The 12,831-nt window shown below is 41.4% G+C and overlaps 2 protein-coding genes across 2 annotated transcripts in view; both read left to right on the top strand.

Annotated features, from left to right (window-relative positions):
* Positions 1-4,000, top strand: part of hspg2 (heparan sulfate proteoglycan 2) — a 95,815-nt gene extending 91,815 nt beyond the window's left edge. The window contains exons 78-82 of the mRNA XM_061074319.1: positions 73-120; positions 484-554; positions 646-729; positions 1,165-1,268; positions 1,733-4,000. Coding sequence (XP_060930302.1) covers positions 73-120; positions 484-554; positions 646-729; positions 1,165-1,268; positions 1,733-1,905 — 480 coding nt within the window. The 3' untranslated portion in view covers positions 1,906-4,000. The remainder of the gene's footprint in view (positions 1-72; positions 121-483; positions 555-645; positions 730-1,164; positions 1,269-1,732) is intronic.
* Positions 4,001-8,075: 4,075 nt separating this feature from the next.
* Positions 8,076-10,824, top strand: si:dkey-205h13.2 (uncharacterized). The gene is made up of 7 exons (XM_061074116.1): positions 8,076-8,134; positions 8,470-8,573; positions 8,671-8,842; positions 8,942-9,045; positions 9,525-9,705; positions 9,821-9,924; positions 10,542-10,824. The coding sequence occupies exons 1-7, from the start codon at positions 8,076-8,078 to the stop codon at positions 10,715-10,717; spliced, it is 900 nt and encodes a 299-aa protein (XP_060930099.1). The 3' UTR covers positions 10,718-10,824.
* The last annotated feature ends 2,007 nt before the right edge of the window (positions 10,825-12,831 follow it).

The following is a 12,831-nucleotide window of genomic DNA, read 5'->3' as shown; positions in this document are numbered from 1 at the left end:
GATGCACGTTCCTCTGACATCACTAAATATTCGTGCATGTTGCTTCTCTAACTCATCCTCCGTTTTCCTCAGGAGACCAATGGCGCACGCAATTTGCGAAAGGTGCATGCTAGTAAAAAGGTATCGAACTCAAACACACTCATTTACTTGGCATGTTTTCATACCGTGCATTTTTCCCACGAACACATGTAAAGATAACATCTGGAGAACATCTGGAGCAGCCACGTGATCTGTGTTTGTATTGCACAGTTTGCCATGACCTTCTTTTCTCATTGTTATTTTTGCAGTATTTCCCTATTAACTTTGTGCAGCTGTGACACAGTAGATTTCCACCTTTGACAAATAATAAATCGTATCTTTAATAATCTTATACAAATACTGCTGTAAATGATCTGCGCTGCACTTTGTATGGAAAGTTACTCTGGTGCAGTGGATCAGTCGTCACAGTTTGTCGTCCTCTTCCGACTAAACATTTATTTGCAGGAGCTGGGAGAACACGGCAAAGGGAAGGACTTCATCAGCCTCGGCCTGCAGAGCGGACACCTCGTGTTCAGGTGACTCAGCGGTTTGCTGTTGTTCAGTTCTCGATGAGTCATGTTCTGTCCAGCTCTGTGTAGTAATGCTGACGATTTGCACCATATCCAGTTTCCAGCTGGGCAGCGGAGAGGCTCAGATCCTGTCCCGGAAGTCCATCAACGATGGGAGATGGCACAAGATCACAGCAGTCAGGTGAGATTACATGTTAATATTCATAGTGTACTGTATTTACACACATGTTGAACTAACCCTCAGAGTGCTCAGTAATATAAAATAGATACTGACGTTCTTTTTATTTCTTTATTCTTTATTATTATCATGGAGTAATGTTCCAGGCTTGAAATCCTTTGAAATGGTTAATTTTATTGTTGTTGTCGGTTCTGCTCCATCACCTAAATCGGCCTCACACCTTTTTTCCACAGCAGACACTTTGACCCGTCACAGAGAAACAACGGTTTAATAAATTATGATCAACAACAGCTCCCTACTATTAAGTTTCCCAGTAAATAATTCAGAGGAGACACGTTCACCAGGATCTCTGCTTTGTGTGTTTTTGCTTCAACGTGTCATGTGTCATGACTCAACATGTAGTTTGTGTGTTTTACACTTTACACTTTCTTTGTCCAGAACTGGAAAAGATGGATATATTCAGATTGATGGAGGAGCTGCTCTGCACGGACAGTCCAAAGGCAAGAGCCTCATGGTGAACACCAAAGGCAGCATATACCTGGGTGAGTACTATATATTAGATTAGATTATATTAGATTTTTTTATATTATATAATTTAATTTTTATTTTATTTTGTTTTATTTTATATTATTTTACTTTTATTTTATTTTATTTTATTTTATTTTATTAAAGTAGGTTTAAATACTGGTAGCCTCTTTGACATTTAATGAATTTCCTAACTGCACTATGCAACTTTGATATAATCCTCCAACTTGACTGAACTAAAAACACAGTGAACTATTAGAATTTTCTATCTTCTTTACATTATCTTCTATAAGTTAGCAGCTGTCTGTGATGTATTTTTATTTGTTTCAATAAACAAAATACTACATGTTGTCAGTTATAAGGTTAGAGAATATGAAAGAGCTTCTTATATAAAAACATGAAATATCTCAAACTTACTTTGTGGGTCGGTCCAAACGTCTGCAGAGCTCATGTTTGACTGGTTGTGTTTGTCATGTGACAGGCGGCGCCCCAGACATGGCCGCCATGACGGGGGGGAAGTTCTCCTCAGGGATGACGGGCTGCGTGAGGAACCTGGCGCTGATGAACGCCCGGCCGGGCCAGCAGCCGGCCCAGGCCATCGACCTGCAGGCGCACGCGGCGCACGGCGTCAACGTGCAGCCGTGCTCCTCATAGAGCGCTGCACACTCCCATGCAAAGACACACACACACATACACACACAGAGAGACTATGGAGTGATGTCACACACACACACACACACACACAGCAGACTCACACAGAGACTTAAACACAAACTTGGTGCTTTGCTGCTACCAAAAAAAAAATAACACAAATCAACACGACACCACAGGATTTTCTTTCTCTGTGTGCAGTAAAACCAAAAACAAGAACAGAATTGAATATGAGCTCCTCTTCCTCAGTGTCGTGTTCTCGATGAAGGACGGTGAACACGGGAGAACCAGGACAGTTTACATACTTCCAGCAGTAGTTTTAGTCACGAGAAGAGTAAAACATATTAGGCCTTCTACGATGGGTCAGATCCTATGGAGTTGGAGATGTTTTTACAGCACTGAATTTTTATTTATATACATATGAATATATATATATTATATTTGTGGGGGAAAACATGCAAACTAACCATAACTGCTCTTCCACTTTTCCCAGAGTTCACTCTGGGTTCTAATACTGTGTGTCCAGGGCTTCTTTTTTTTACAGGCCTATAATGTATTAATACCTGAAGGCGTTTAGGTCTTCTTTCTTCACTTCTGTAGAGGAACTTCTTCTTTTTCACACGAGCATGCTCACAGTATTTTGGGAGAAGAGTCGCACGCGGCCGCACGCAGCTTCAGTACACAACTCAGGTTGTCAAGAACAAAACAAAAACCTGCAAACGTTACAAAGCGCTGCTGCTTCTGCTGAGTTTCTTTGCTCGTTCTCGGCAGCGTCTCCTGCGTCTGTTCGTTCTTCTTTCTTTTTTTTATTTGATTAAAAAAGGACAGAAACCTTGGTGCTAATGTCAGACGTGAAGATGCAGCATGTGCTCACGCAGCTGCAGGTCTGACACACGGGATTTCATTTGAGTGATTCAGTGACTTAGATGGAGGAAGCTCCGTCACTTTGTTAGCATGCACGGCGCTTCAGGTGGATGTGATGACGATGAGGAACGACCCGGCGTGATTGAGTAGATCTCAAAAGAATCAGTTTTTGAAAAAGTGAAAAGGGTGTAATTTTCATTTGGGAATGTGTGGTCGTTAGGATATATTGTTTTATGTGTAAAGATGTGTTTGTCTGTTGTGTGCATCTCAGCCCTTTGTGTATGTGAGTGTGTGTGTGTGTGTGTGTGTGTGTGTCATCATCCATATCCTCAGGAGGTCAACTCAGAACTGCCTCAGGATGTGACTTCATTTTCAGGCTCTAAAAGTCAAAGTCTTCTCACAGTAGAAGTGAGATGGAAGCTTCCTGTGCAGGTTGTGTAGCACTGACCACACCACAAACACCACAGCAGCATCATCACTTTGGGGTTCACACACCTTTTTTATTCTTCTTCTCATTTTTGTAAGCATTCAAATATTTGTATCAATATCCTAAAAGTGAGCACTATCCTTTCACTTAGAGTCGCCTCCTTTTTTATTTATTTTGTGTTATTTTTCACTCTTTTTCAATCACAGACGCTTGCTCAATCTCTTTCCTCTGGTTTTTGTGTATCACCTCCCACACCCCCCCTTGTTTCCCCCCCTCCCCCCTCCTCATGTTTTGAATATTACATTGTAATTTCTCCAGAAGTCACGCCCCCATGAAGTTCCATTAATAAAACACGTCTATTACCTGGGTGGAGCTGCTCAAACCGATCTTATTATTCAGTCAATGAAAGAAAGAACAGAAGTCTTAGCCTCCAGTTACGATGAATGGATTATTTATTTACACAGAATCGTGAACACAAGGACTGAAAATCCATCCGGTCTGTGACGACATCTGTTTCTGTATCTGCTCTTGAAACTGGATTTTCTTAGAAACACTGATTGTGTCCAGAATCTGCCGCTCCAACCACCACTTTTTTTGTTTTGTTTTGACGCCATCGCAAGATACGAAAGTTGCACTTTTAGTAACGATGGCGAAAGTGAATAACAGTAAAAATGAATGAAACATGTACCAGATGAAATATTGTCCGTGTCAGGACGACCTGTCTGTTCCATTTCCAGTGTTGAAACAGACACGCCCCCTCGCCCTTTGGTGTTTCTTAATTAAAAACAAAATTCATGTGCTATTTTTTATCTCGTGAGTTTTTCTTTTCTCAGCGATGCATCACTCGTCCTCTGCATGGGGGGGAGGGTTTAGACGTATAGATTCACATCATTGTTCCCATGTCCTCCATTGTGCATTGAGCCTTTAACACAGTGGAGGTTACACTTTGCCTTTGGGAAGTTAGGACCCAGTGTTCCCTGGTGGAGGCGACACCCTGGCTCTCCAACATGAATCTGCCCCTCGGCTGCAGAGATCTCCTCTTTCACAGTCCGACACCTTATGGATAAAAGAGATGATGAAACAAGAATTCATGTTCCTGCAACACACATAAATATAAAGAAGTGAAGTAGCCTCGTATATATATAAACATTTAATACCTGTGTATTATGCACAGTGATATATTTCAGTTTGTTCTAATGATTTTATGAATTCAAGTGGAAAAACATCCTTCAGCTAATGTGTCGCAGAATCAGCCTTAAGATTAAAAGACGTGGAAATAGAGGTTATCTATAAATAGTCTAATTCAAGCTGAATCATGATGTGATACCATCACCAGGGGGCAGTGGTGTAACCAGATGACAGGGACACCTTCATCAAGGAGGGGCGGGGGGGTTGTGGGGTGGGAGCGATACCTGTACATTATTATTGACAGAACGTTTGACCACAGTGCCACAGGCCGGTTTGGAGGAGGCTCAGTTTTCCATGTATGTAAGAAAATGTCACATTGTCAAGACGTCACTGTTGAAGTTCGAAATCTTATCCATCGTTTATCTGAGGTTTCAGTCCAGTGTCGACCTTTACTTTCCTTTTGATTTGTAAAAGATTAAAAATCTGTTTTCATTCACTTCACACTCACACAACCATGGTTCACACAGTCTGATTATTTAACAGATTTAATGCATCTTTTTTTAACAGAATACATGATTACCTGTTAAGCAGCACCGGCTCACGGGCGGGCCGGTGCTGCCGATAAACCTCAAACATTGTTATTTTCAGAACTGCCTCGTACCGCTAGATACTGATGCAACATATCGTTAGAAAGCTAAGATTCTTCCGATTCGACTGATGTAAGCCGTTTCAAGATCCGATCACCACAGCTGGTACAATTAACGTCTCAGTCAAGACACTAACACCAAAAAACCAATCACAAAGTTGACGTCACTCACCTAAGAAGCATCATATTAATCCACAGATCGATAACATTCCAATGAAAATGTGTCGTGGTACAAAGGTCCAGACGATCCAATCCAGTAACATAATCAGTCCAAAACACACTATTACATCAAAGAATAGCCACAGTCAGCTGTTGCGTAATCTCAGCGCAGCCAGCATCAAGATGTAAACAACATTAAAGATGTTTATTTGTATACATTTTAAACCATATGACCGGTTTTGCCTCCTTTATATAAAAGTATGATTTTGAGTGTAAAAGTAGCCTTTTTAGCCTAGTTAGTTACCATGTTCTCCAAATGGCCTTTGTGGAAAACGCCTAGACATGCCCTTAGGAAAAAATCTGTGAAATATTCATTTTCTGTGGTATTGTTATCAAATTTGAACCTGGGCTAGTCAAGGCTTCACGCTCGGGTCCCATTGTGTTTTCCAGCTCATAAGTCCCAGCTAGAGTCATCTGCAGGCATCTGTTTACCAAAAAATATTCAGGCGGAAATAAAAACCTTCTACTTCGCTGTGTTCCAACTGCTATTACTCAATGTCAGTAGCACTTAGACTGATTCTGACTGTTGGGGGGGGAAGTTCAGAATGTTACCTTTTAAATGATAGGAGATCATGCATGTACTCCAAATGGTTCAAGAACAGCGCTCAATTTACTTTCGGTACTCCTCAGACAGGCATTTTAGGCGAATCTCACCCGCTGCTTAAGAGGCTACCCTCATTAATGCACATTTTACAACATTCTCGTTTTTTATATTTATTGAGTAGTAAATGTATATTAAGTCGAGCCAAACAACATTTGATTCACTTTCTATCTCAGGTAAGTGCTTGTTTGTTTATGTATTAAACATAGAGTTTGAAACAAGGGTAAGATTCTGTTCTATTAGGGATTAAAAGTATTTGGGTCAGGGCATTAAGAAAAATGAGAGGTAGAAGATTTTTTGTTTCCTGTTTTGCATTTTGAGAATGAAATTGAAACAAAGAGGATAAAGTAAAATCCCCTGATCCATCAAATCCAGTTAGATGCTGCCAGTTTTCCATCTTTCCAAGTTTAACTGCTAAATCACATATAACACAGATTCAACTAGAGGAAAATAGAGCCTCAATCGGCATAAACTTCCTTCTCCTTCTTTCTACAACACAAACAAAGTCCCTCCTGCTTAAGATCCAAGCAATGTGGATATATATATATATAATGCTCAGATAACTACTGTGAGACCTTCAGTTCATCCGTCTGTCATCGTGGATGAGCAGCTCCTCCCGGGCTCCGGCCTCCGTCGCTGTGTCGTGCAGACAACAGTCACTCGACACTAATCCTGGTTACTTTACACCTCCGGCCTCCAGGGACATTTCACAGGCCCGAGGCCGCTCTGTTTGGCCAACAACTCAATTGTTATGTACAGAAACTCAACAGTGTTTCTAAGCAGGTATGTTCTGGTCAGAGAAGAATAAAGGAGAGACAAGCTTTTTATATTAGCTTCTGTTTTTAAGGCTGGAATCGGAAAACGATTCAAAAGGTTTATATTTAAATTATTATTAGATAAGATTAGATCACGTCCAGGTATTTCAGCACATTAGACTGATTGATTATTTATATTCATGGTTGTCACGCCGACATAGAAGATGTAATATCATCTTACCCTCTGAGCCTCAGAGGTCAAAGTTTAATCCTCTGGCTTCAAACTGGAAAGTGACAAAGTCTCGACTTTCACTAGTTATTACGTCACATGTTCAAGAATTGGAGACTTGAACTCGAGCATTGAATACGTTTTTTATTAATTATTAACTCATAGTGAGCTAAGAACCAGGTAAAGATGCATATGCAGAGATATTTGTAATATTTCATATCACAGTTACTGGAGGCAGATTCAGAGAATGATTGATTGATTGAATATTTATTTAAGCCTCGGAAGACACATTGAGGGATAACACCCTCATTTACAATGGTGCCGAGGGAATGAACAGTTGAGTAAAGGTTACGGAAATTAAACTTATAAACAGAAAACTAAATTTTTCATCCTCTAAATCAATTAAGATTCAATTATTCCATATTTCACCTCCTGCTGCTTGATGTCTGAATAATGCATCAATCACTGAAATACAGCGACATTTCATTATTCAGAGATCGTTCACAGCGTCATTACAGTTTACTGAGGATCATAGGTGAGGCAGAGTGCTATGGGAGGAGCAGGGACACACACACACCCACACACACACACACACACACACACTCAGGATCCCAATGGGTGGGACGTTAAACATACAAGTGATGAAGAGGAGGAGTAGGACCTGCCTCTGTTGATCCCATGTATAACCCACACATGCTTCTCACCTCCACAGACAGGTTCTCGTCACACGAGACGATATCTGTGAGTAAAAACGCAAAATTAAAATTGATTTCAGATTTATATGAAGCACTTGAAAACACACTTCCTCTTCTCAGGATCTCCAGAGAGCATCATGCTGGTCCTACAGGTAATTTGCCTTTTGTGCACTTTGTTTAATCTCATAACGGTGGATTCTTTGTAGTCTGATTGTTTTCTGTCGCATTGTGTTACTTTAGGGTTTTGCAATCTGGTGTCTTCTTCTATCAGGTAAAAAAAAGAGAATAACGGTTAATTCATTATTTCATCATTTCATGTATGAAATCAGTTTTAAGCCCTCGGTTCCTTTTTCTTCCTCCAGACCTCCACTTGCCTGTCACTGCTTTGGAAAGTAAGTCCTGCATCACTTTTAGTTGTTTTAACAAATGACAAAACAATGAGTGACAGGTTGTTCACACCTGAGCTCCCCCCCCCCCCCCCCCCCCCCCCCCACAGCGTGTGAGACAGCCTGGTTTGACGAAGGACACGTTTCCAGAGACGGGGACTCGGAGCTCCTGGCCGACCTGAGGAGGAGGCACGGGACCCGGATCTGCTCAGGTCCAGTGGACATGGAGGCTGAGACGGTGTCCGGGGTCAAGTCCCAACACACGGGCAACAACTTCCACATGTAAACACACAAGACGACAGTGAAGTGCTATGACTGGAGGTTCATGATCCTTATGAATAATAGAAACAGCAGCTTTAACCATCGTATTTAGAAATGTGTTAATATACAATTATACTATGAAGTAAGAGGTGATATTGGCTGATATTAAGAGGATAAAGCTGATTTAATGTGTTTAAATGTTTAGCTGTAAATTGGGACCTTATCTTTGGAGACTGGAGCGTTTCACCCACTGTTAGAATCCTGAATCCGTACGTCACTCAGACTCAGATGTTTGGATACGACTGTGGATTTTATGGTTATATCTAACATCCAAATGTGATCCTTGTGTTTTGCAGTTTCAGTGCATCACAGGGTCTCTTGTGCCTCAACTCAGAACAGACCTGGAATCAGTGTGAGGATTACAAGGTCAAGTTCACCTGCAGCGGACTCTTCTGTTCAGGTTACTTCAGATATCTAAAATGTTCTTTAGGGGAAAAGTAGGAACGTTTGACCATTTTTTAAATCTGTATCCTAACACCATCCCTCCCTGGTCACAGAGTGCAGGACGCGCTGGTTTGACCACGACGACCCAACAGGAAACGGAGACTACGAGGTCCTCAGTGACCTTCTCAGAATCTACCCCGGAGAAATCTGCCGGCAGCCAATCGCCATCGAGGTCCAGACCGTCTCTGGAGAACCGGCCTCCAACACGTCTGACACCTTCTTAAAGTGAGATTTACACCATCATCCACTGTGTTTTATACCTGAAGACCGATGGGGTCAATGCTTTTCTCATCTGCCACTGCCTTCTTCTCTGTTTTCCTGCAGTTATGACGCCACCTATGGGTTTGCCTGCGTAACTGCAGATCAGGGGAGCAGGGGTTGTGAAGATTACAAGGTCAGATTCACGTGTCCGGAAGAGTTCTGTGAAGGTATGAACACGTAAATAAATACATTATTAACCTGTTAAGAGGGGGGGTGAAATTCGCTTTATACGCCTTTCTGAGGAACAGCCAAAGTAAATTAGTCAGTATCACTCTCAGTCTTACTGGCAATGAGTAATAGCAGTTGGAACAGGTTTTTTACTTCCGCCTGAATATTTTTTGGTTAACAATTGCCTGCAGATGACTCTAGCTGGGACTTATGAGCTGTAAAGCACAATGGGACCACAGCATGAAGCCTTATAGCCCAAGTTCAAATTTGATAACAATACCACAGAAAATGATTTGTATGATCTCTGGCCTGTTTGAGCCCTGAGGAGAAGTTCCTTTCCACCGTGAGTCTCCCAACTCACGACCCGACATTCCACCGTTAAATCCGGTTATTGAAACAAAATACAACCGTGGTCACCTGATCCCCCTGCAGCGGTAACCTCACCCTGACCCTGGGCGTTCATGTGTCCTGTGCTCAGTGTCCCAGCGCTGTCGAACCCGCTGGCTGAGCAGTGACGACCCGTCGGACGAGGGGGACGTCGAGTCTTTACCTCAGCTGATGAAAAGCTTCCCCGGTCAAGTGTGTAAAAACCCAATCAGCATCGAGGCCCAAACCACGAGAGGAATATCCGCCCACTACACTGGAGACACCTTCCTCTCGTACGTTGTGATATCAAACACACACACACACACACATACACAAACACACACAGGTTCAGATGTGACTCTGTGGAGCAGGTTTCTCATGAGGAATCCTTCATTCTTCATATTTCAGCTATGACGTAACGTTTGGGTTTGTGTGCATCAACGACAAACAGAGGAGTAAACAATGTGAGGATTATCAGGTGGTCCTGACCTGTCCTCCAGACTTCTGTCAGGGTGAGTTCTCATGTTTGTTTCAAATGAAAGGAACCAAGTGAAAACAGAATAGAAATTAAAACAGTTCAACAAAATAATAACACAATAAAGTGTTAAGTTGTTAATTTAAAGCAGAGATGCGCCTGCTGTTAAGTCAAACAAATAAGATACCAAGTCATTATGTGATGTAGTTAATCGTTATTTGAGTTAAAACATTAATGTTTGAGGAAGTACATCAATATTTTGAGATAGTAAATCATTATTTGAGTTAATAATTATTATTTTGAGATACTAACTTGTTATTTTGCATTGGGAACTTTGAAAAAACGTTTCTCATTATAACAATTTACAGGATTGTTTTTTAACAAAGGCACAGGATTGTGTGAATGCAGCTTTATTTTATAAGAACACTTCACAGACGGATGCCTCAGGCCCTAAGAGGCCAATGAACAGAGACGTGTATTTAGTCCCTGAATCCGTATCTGACCTTTCTGTGAGACACTGATATCCCAATGCACAGATCTGAGAAGTAACGTAAGATGTTCTGCCTCATTGGCATCATACAAGTCAAAAAGAACAAATATCACAATAGGTCTGAATCGGAGTCTCCATATCTTTGTGTGTGTGTTGTTGATCAGGTTGCAGGACTCGCTGGTTCGACGTGGACAGTCCCACAGGGACAGGAGACTATGAGACTCTCCTCCAGCTGCAGATGCTTTACCCGAGTGAGGTGTGCAACCAGCCGGTGGCCATCGAAGCCATGACGCTGTCTGATGTCCCTGCTCACGAGACGGGGGATGTCCTTCAAGGGTGAGTTACGGGACTGACGAGAGACAATGATGACAACAAGACTGCTTGATGCACAACACGTCTACTCACACATTCTACCATTACTGACAATACCTGCTCCCTTCATCTCTGTCAGACATGTTCTTACGTATAAATACTTTAAACATTGACACACTTTTCAATTTCATCACATTATATTACATAATTTACAACCTGCCAGTCTTTCTACACATTGAAATGTACAAATAGCTGCCGGAGAAAGTATGGCATCACAACCCTTAGTTATTTTACAGTTATTAGATTTCTTGACAGTTAGATAAGAAGTTGAATGGTCAGCAGCTTATTATGTTATCATGCTAAGCTAGGCTAAACTAAGCTAATCTGCTTCTGGCAGACTCGTGATAAAAATACATTATTAACAAAGGATCGATCCAAACCACGACCTGCAGAACCCGAGACATCCTGAGTTTTAATCTAAACGAGTCTGAAAGCGACAATCCCCATAATGCAGCTGTATTTTCTTGTGTTTCGTGAAATCCCTCATGTCTGGTTATCATCCAGAGAGGATGATAACTGGATCTGTAGAGGCGGTGGACTAGTGGCAGAAACTTGGACTATGGGCACAAAAGGTCTCTGGTTCGTCTCTGGTTCGACTCCACGGAGAAACAACAAAAAGACGAACCTGGATTGATCTGTCCAAAAATCCAAGAGGATTCTCCCTACCCTGTCTAGTGCCCCTGAGCAAGGCACATTGCTCCCCCAACATCTGCTCCCTGGGCGCCGTACATGGCTGCCCACTGCTCTGTGTGTCCTGCACCAGATGGGTTAAAAGCAGAGGTTAAATTTCCCTCCTTGCATGAGTGTGCTTGTGCATGTCTGTGCATTCACAATGCGTATCTTAATCTTAATCCAAACTCCACTCCCCGGTGTCTGTCATGAAAGTAGAGTCCAGACATGTAACCAACACACACCAGCCTCAGAAAGGTCCCAGCTGGTCACAGGCAGCTCTCCTCACCACCAGTAAGATAAACTTCACCTGTAGAACCAGTGAACTGCCCCTTTAACACTTCACATATCATGTATTTCTGCAGGTATGATGCCACTCGTGGTTTTTCCTGTGTGAACGCGGAGCAGCCTGATGGGAAACGTTGTCAAGACTACAAAGTCCGCCTCACCTGCCCCATGAACTTCTGCACAGAATAGAGGACGTCCAATGTTAGATTTAGTGTCGGTGGCGGATTTGTAACAGATAGAAGATTTTCAAATCATCTTTCTTGTAGGATTCCTGATATATTTTTCTTTTACAAATTTTTTAAACAAATACACACATTCTCATGTAGCAGGGTATCAACTTGTGGTAAAGAAAACATTCCAAAGTATTTGTTATTTCAGAGTTCACGTGACTGCATGCAAATAGCACACGGAAGTTCATTTTTCAGGTCCAGACTCGACTGAGTAGAAGTGTTTTTTATATAACCTGGAAATCATTTTTCATATTTTAATAAAAACCTCTCAAGCTGCGTTCTTTTCTGAGTCCACACCTGCAGTCCTAATAGCATTGAGATGATTTACACATCTGTAGTAGATTTTATTATCTGAATTACTGTATGAATGTTTTACAGATTGTGACAGGAGGCCTATACAGTGACAGTAAAACATATACCAGTAAAAAATAAAGATTTGAACTTTGTATTATACAGAAATTATGAAATTTGAGCTTCAGTCATACAACACAAATCCCAGGCGGGTATATCACCTAGGATTTAATGGATCACGTATCTTTACGTTTCTATTCAAATGTAAATCCACATGTTTCTTTTATATTTACTCATTGAAAAATGAATTCTCTACTTGAGGTGAATCTTAAACTTAAATCACGAACAGGGACTGCTGAAATGTCCATCATACAAATTCCATCTGTCGCAAAAGATAACAGAATCACAACCAACTTGAATTAACACAATAAACTGAATGCACATCTTATCTGCACGGTCTGTTCTGCTAAATGCACGTTGTGAAATTGGCAGACATCCTGTTGTTTTAACCCCTGGATTAATCATTGATAAAACTCTGCAGCTTTTATTATAGAACAGGAAAAACACAGATAGCACAAATTGAATGATCTAAAAAAAAACAAAC

The sequence above is a fragment of the Limanda limanda genome, chromosome 7 (assembly GCF_963576545.1).
Source record: "Limanda limanda chromosome 7, fLimLim1.1, whole genome shotgun sequence".
NCBI lineage: Eukaryota > Metazoa > Chordata > Actinopteri > Pleuronectiformes > Pleuronectidae > Limanda > Limanda limanda.
This window is presented reverse-complemented; position numbering and strand designations above follow the sequence as displayed.

What these genes read in the sequence shown, in the direction of transcription:
- si:dkey-205h13.2 (XM_061074116.1), top strand. Translation starts at nt 8,076, where the DNA reads ATGGAGGCTGAGACGGTGTCCGGGGTCAAGTCCCAACACACGGGCAAC. An exon ending in ACTGGAGACACCTTCCTCTC is followed by an intron (nt 9,706 to 9,820) that starts GTACGTTGTGAT and finishes TTCATATTTCAG; the next exon opens with CTATGACGTAACGTTTGGGT. An exon ending in TCCTCCAGACTTCTGTCAGG is followed by an intron (nt 9,925 to 10,541) that starts GTGAGTTCTCAT and finishes GTTGTTGATCAG; the next exon opens with GTTGCAGGACTCGCTGGTTC.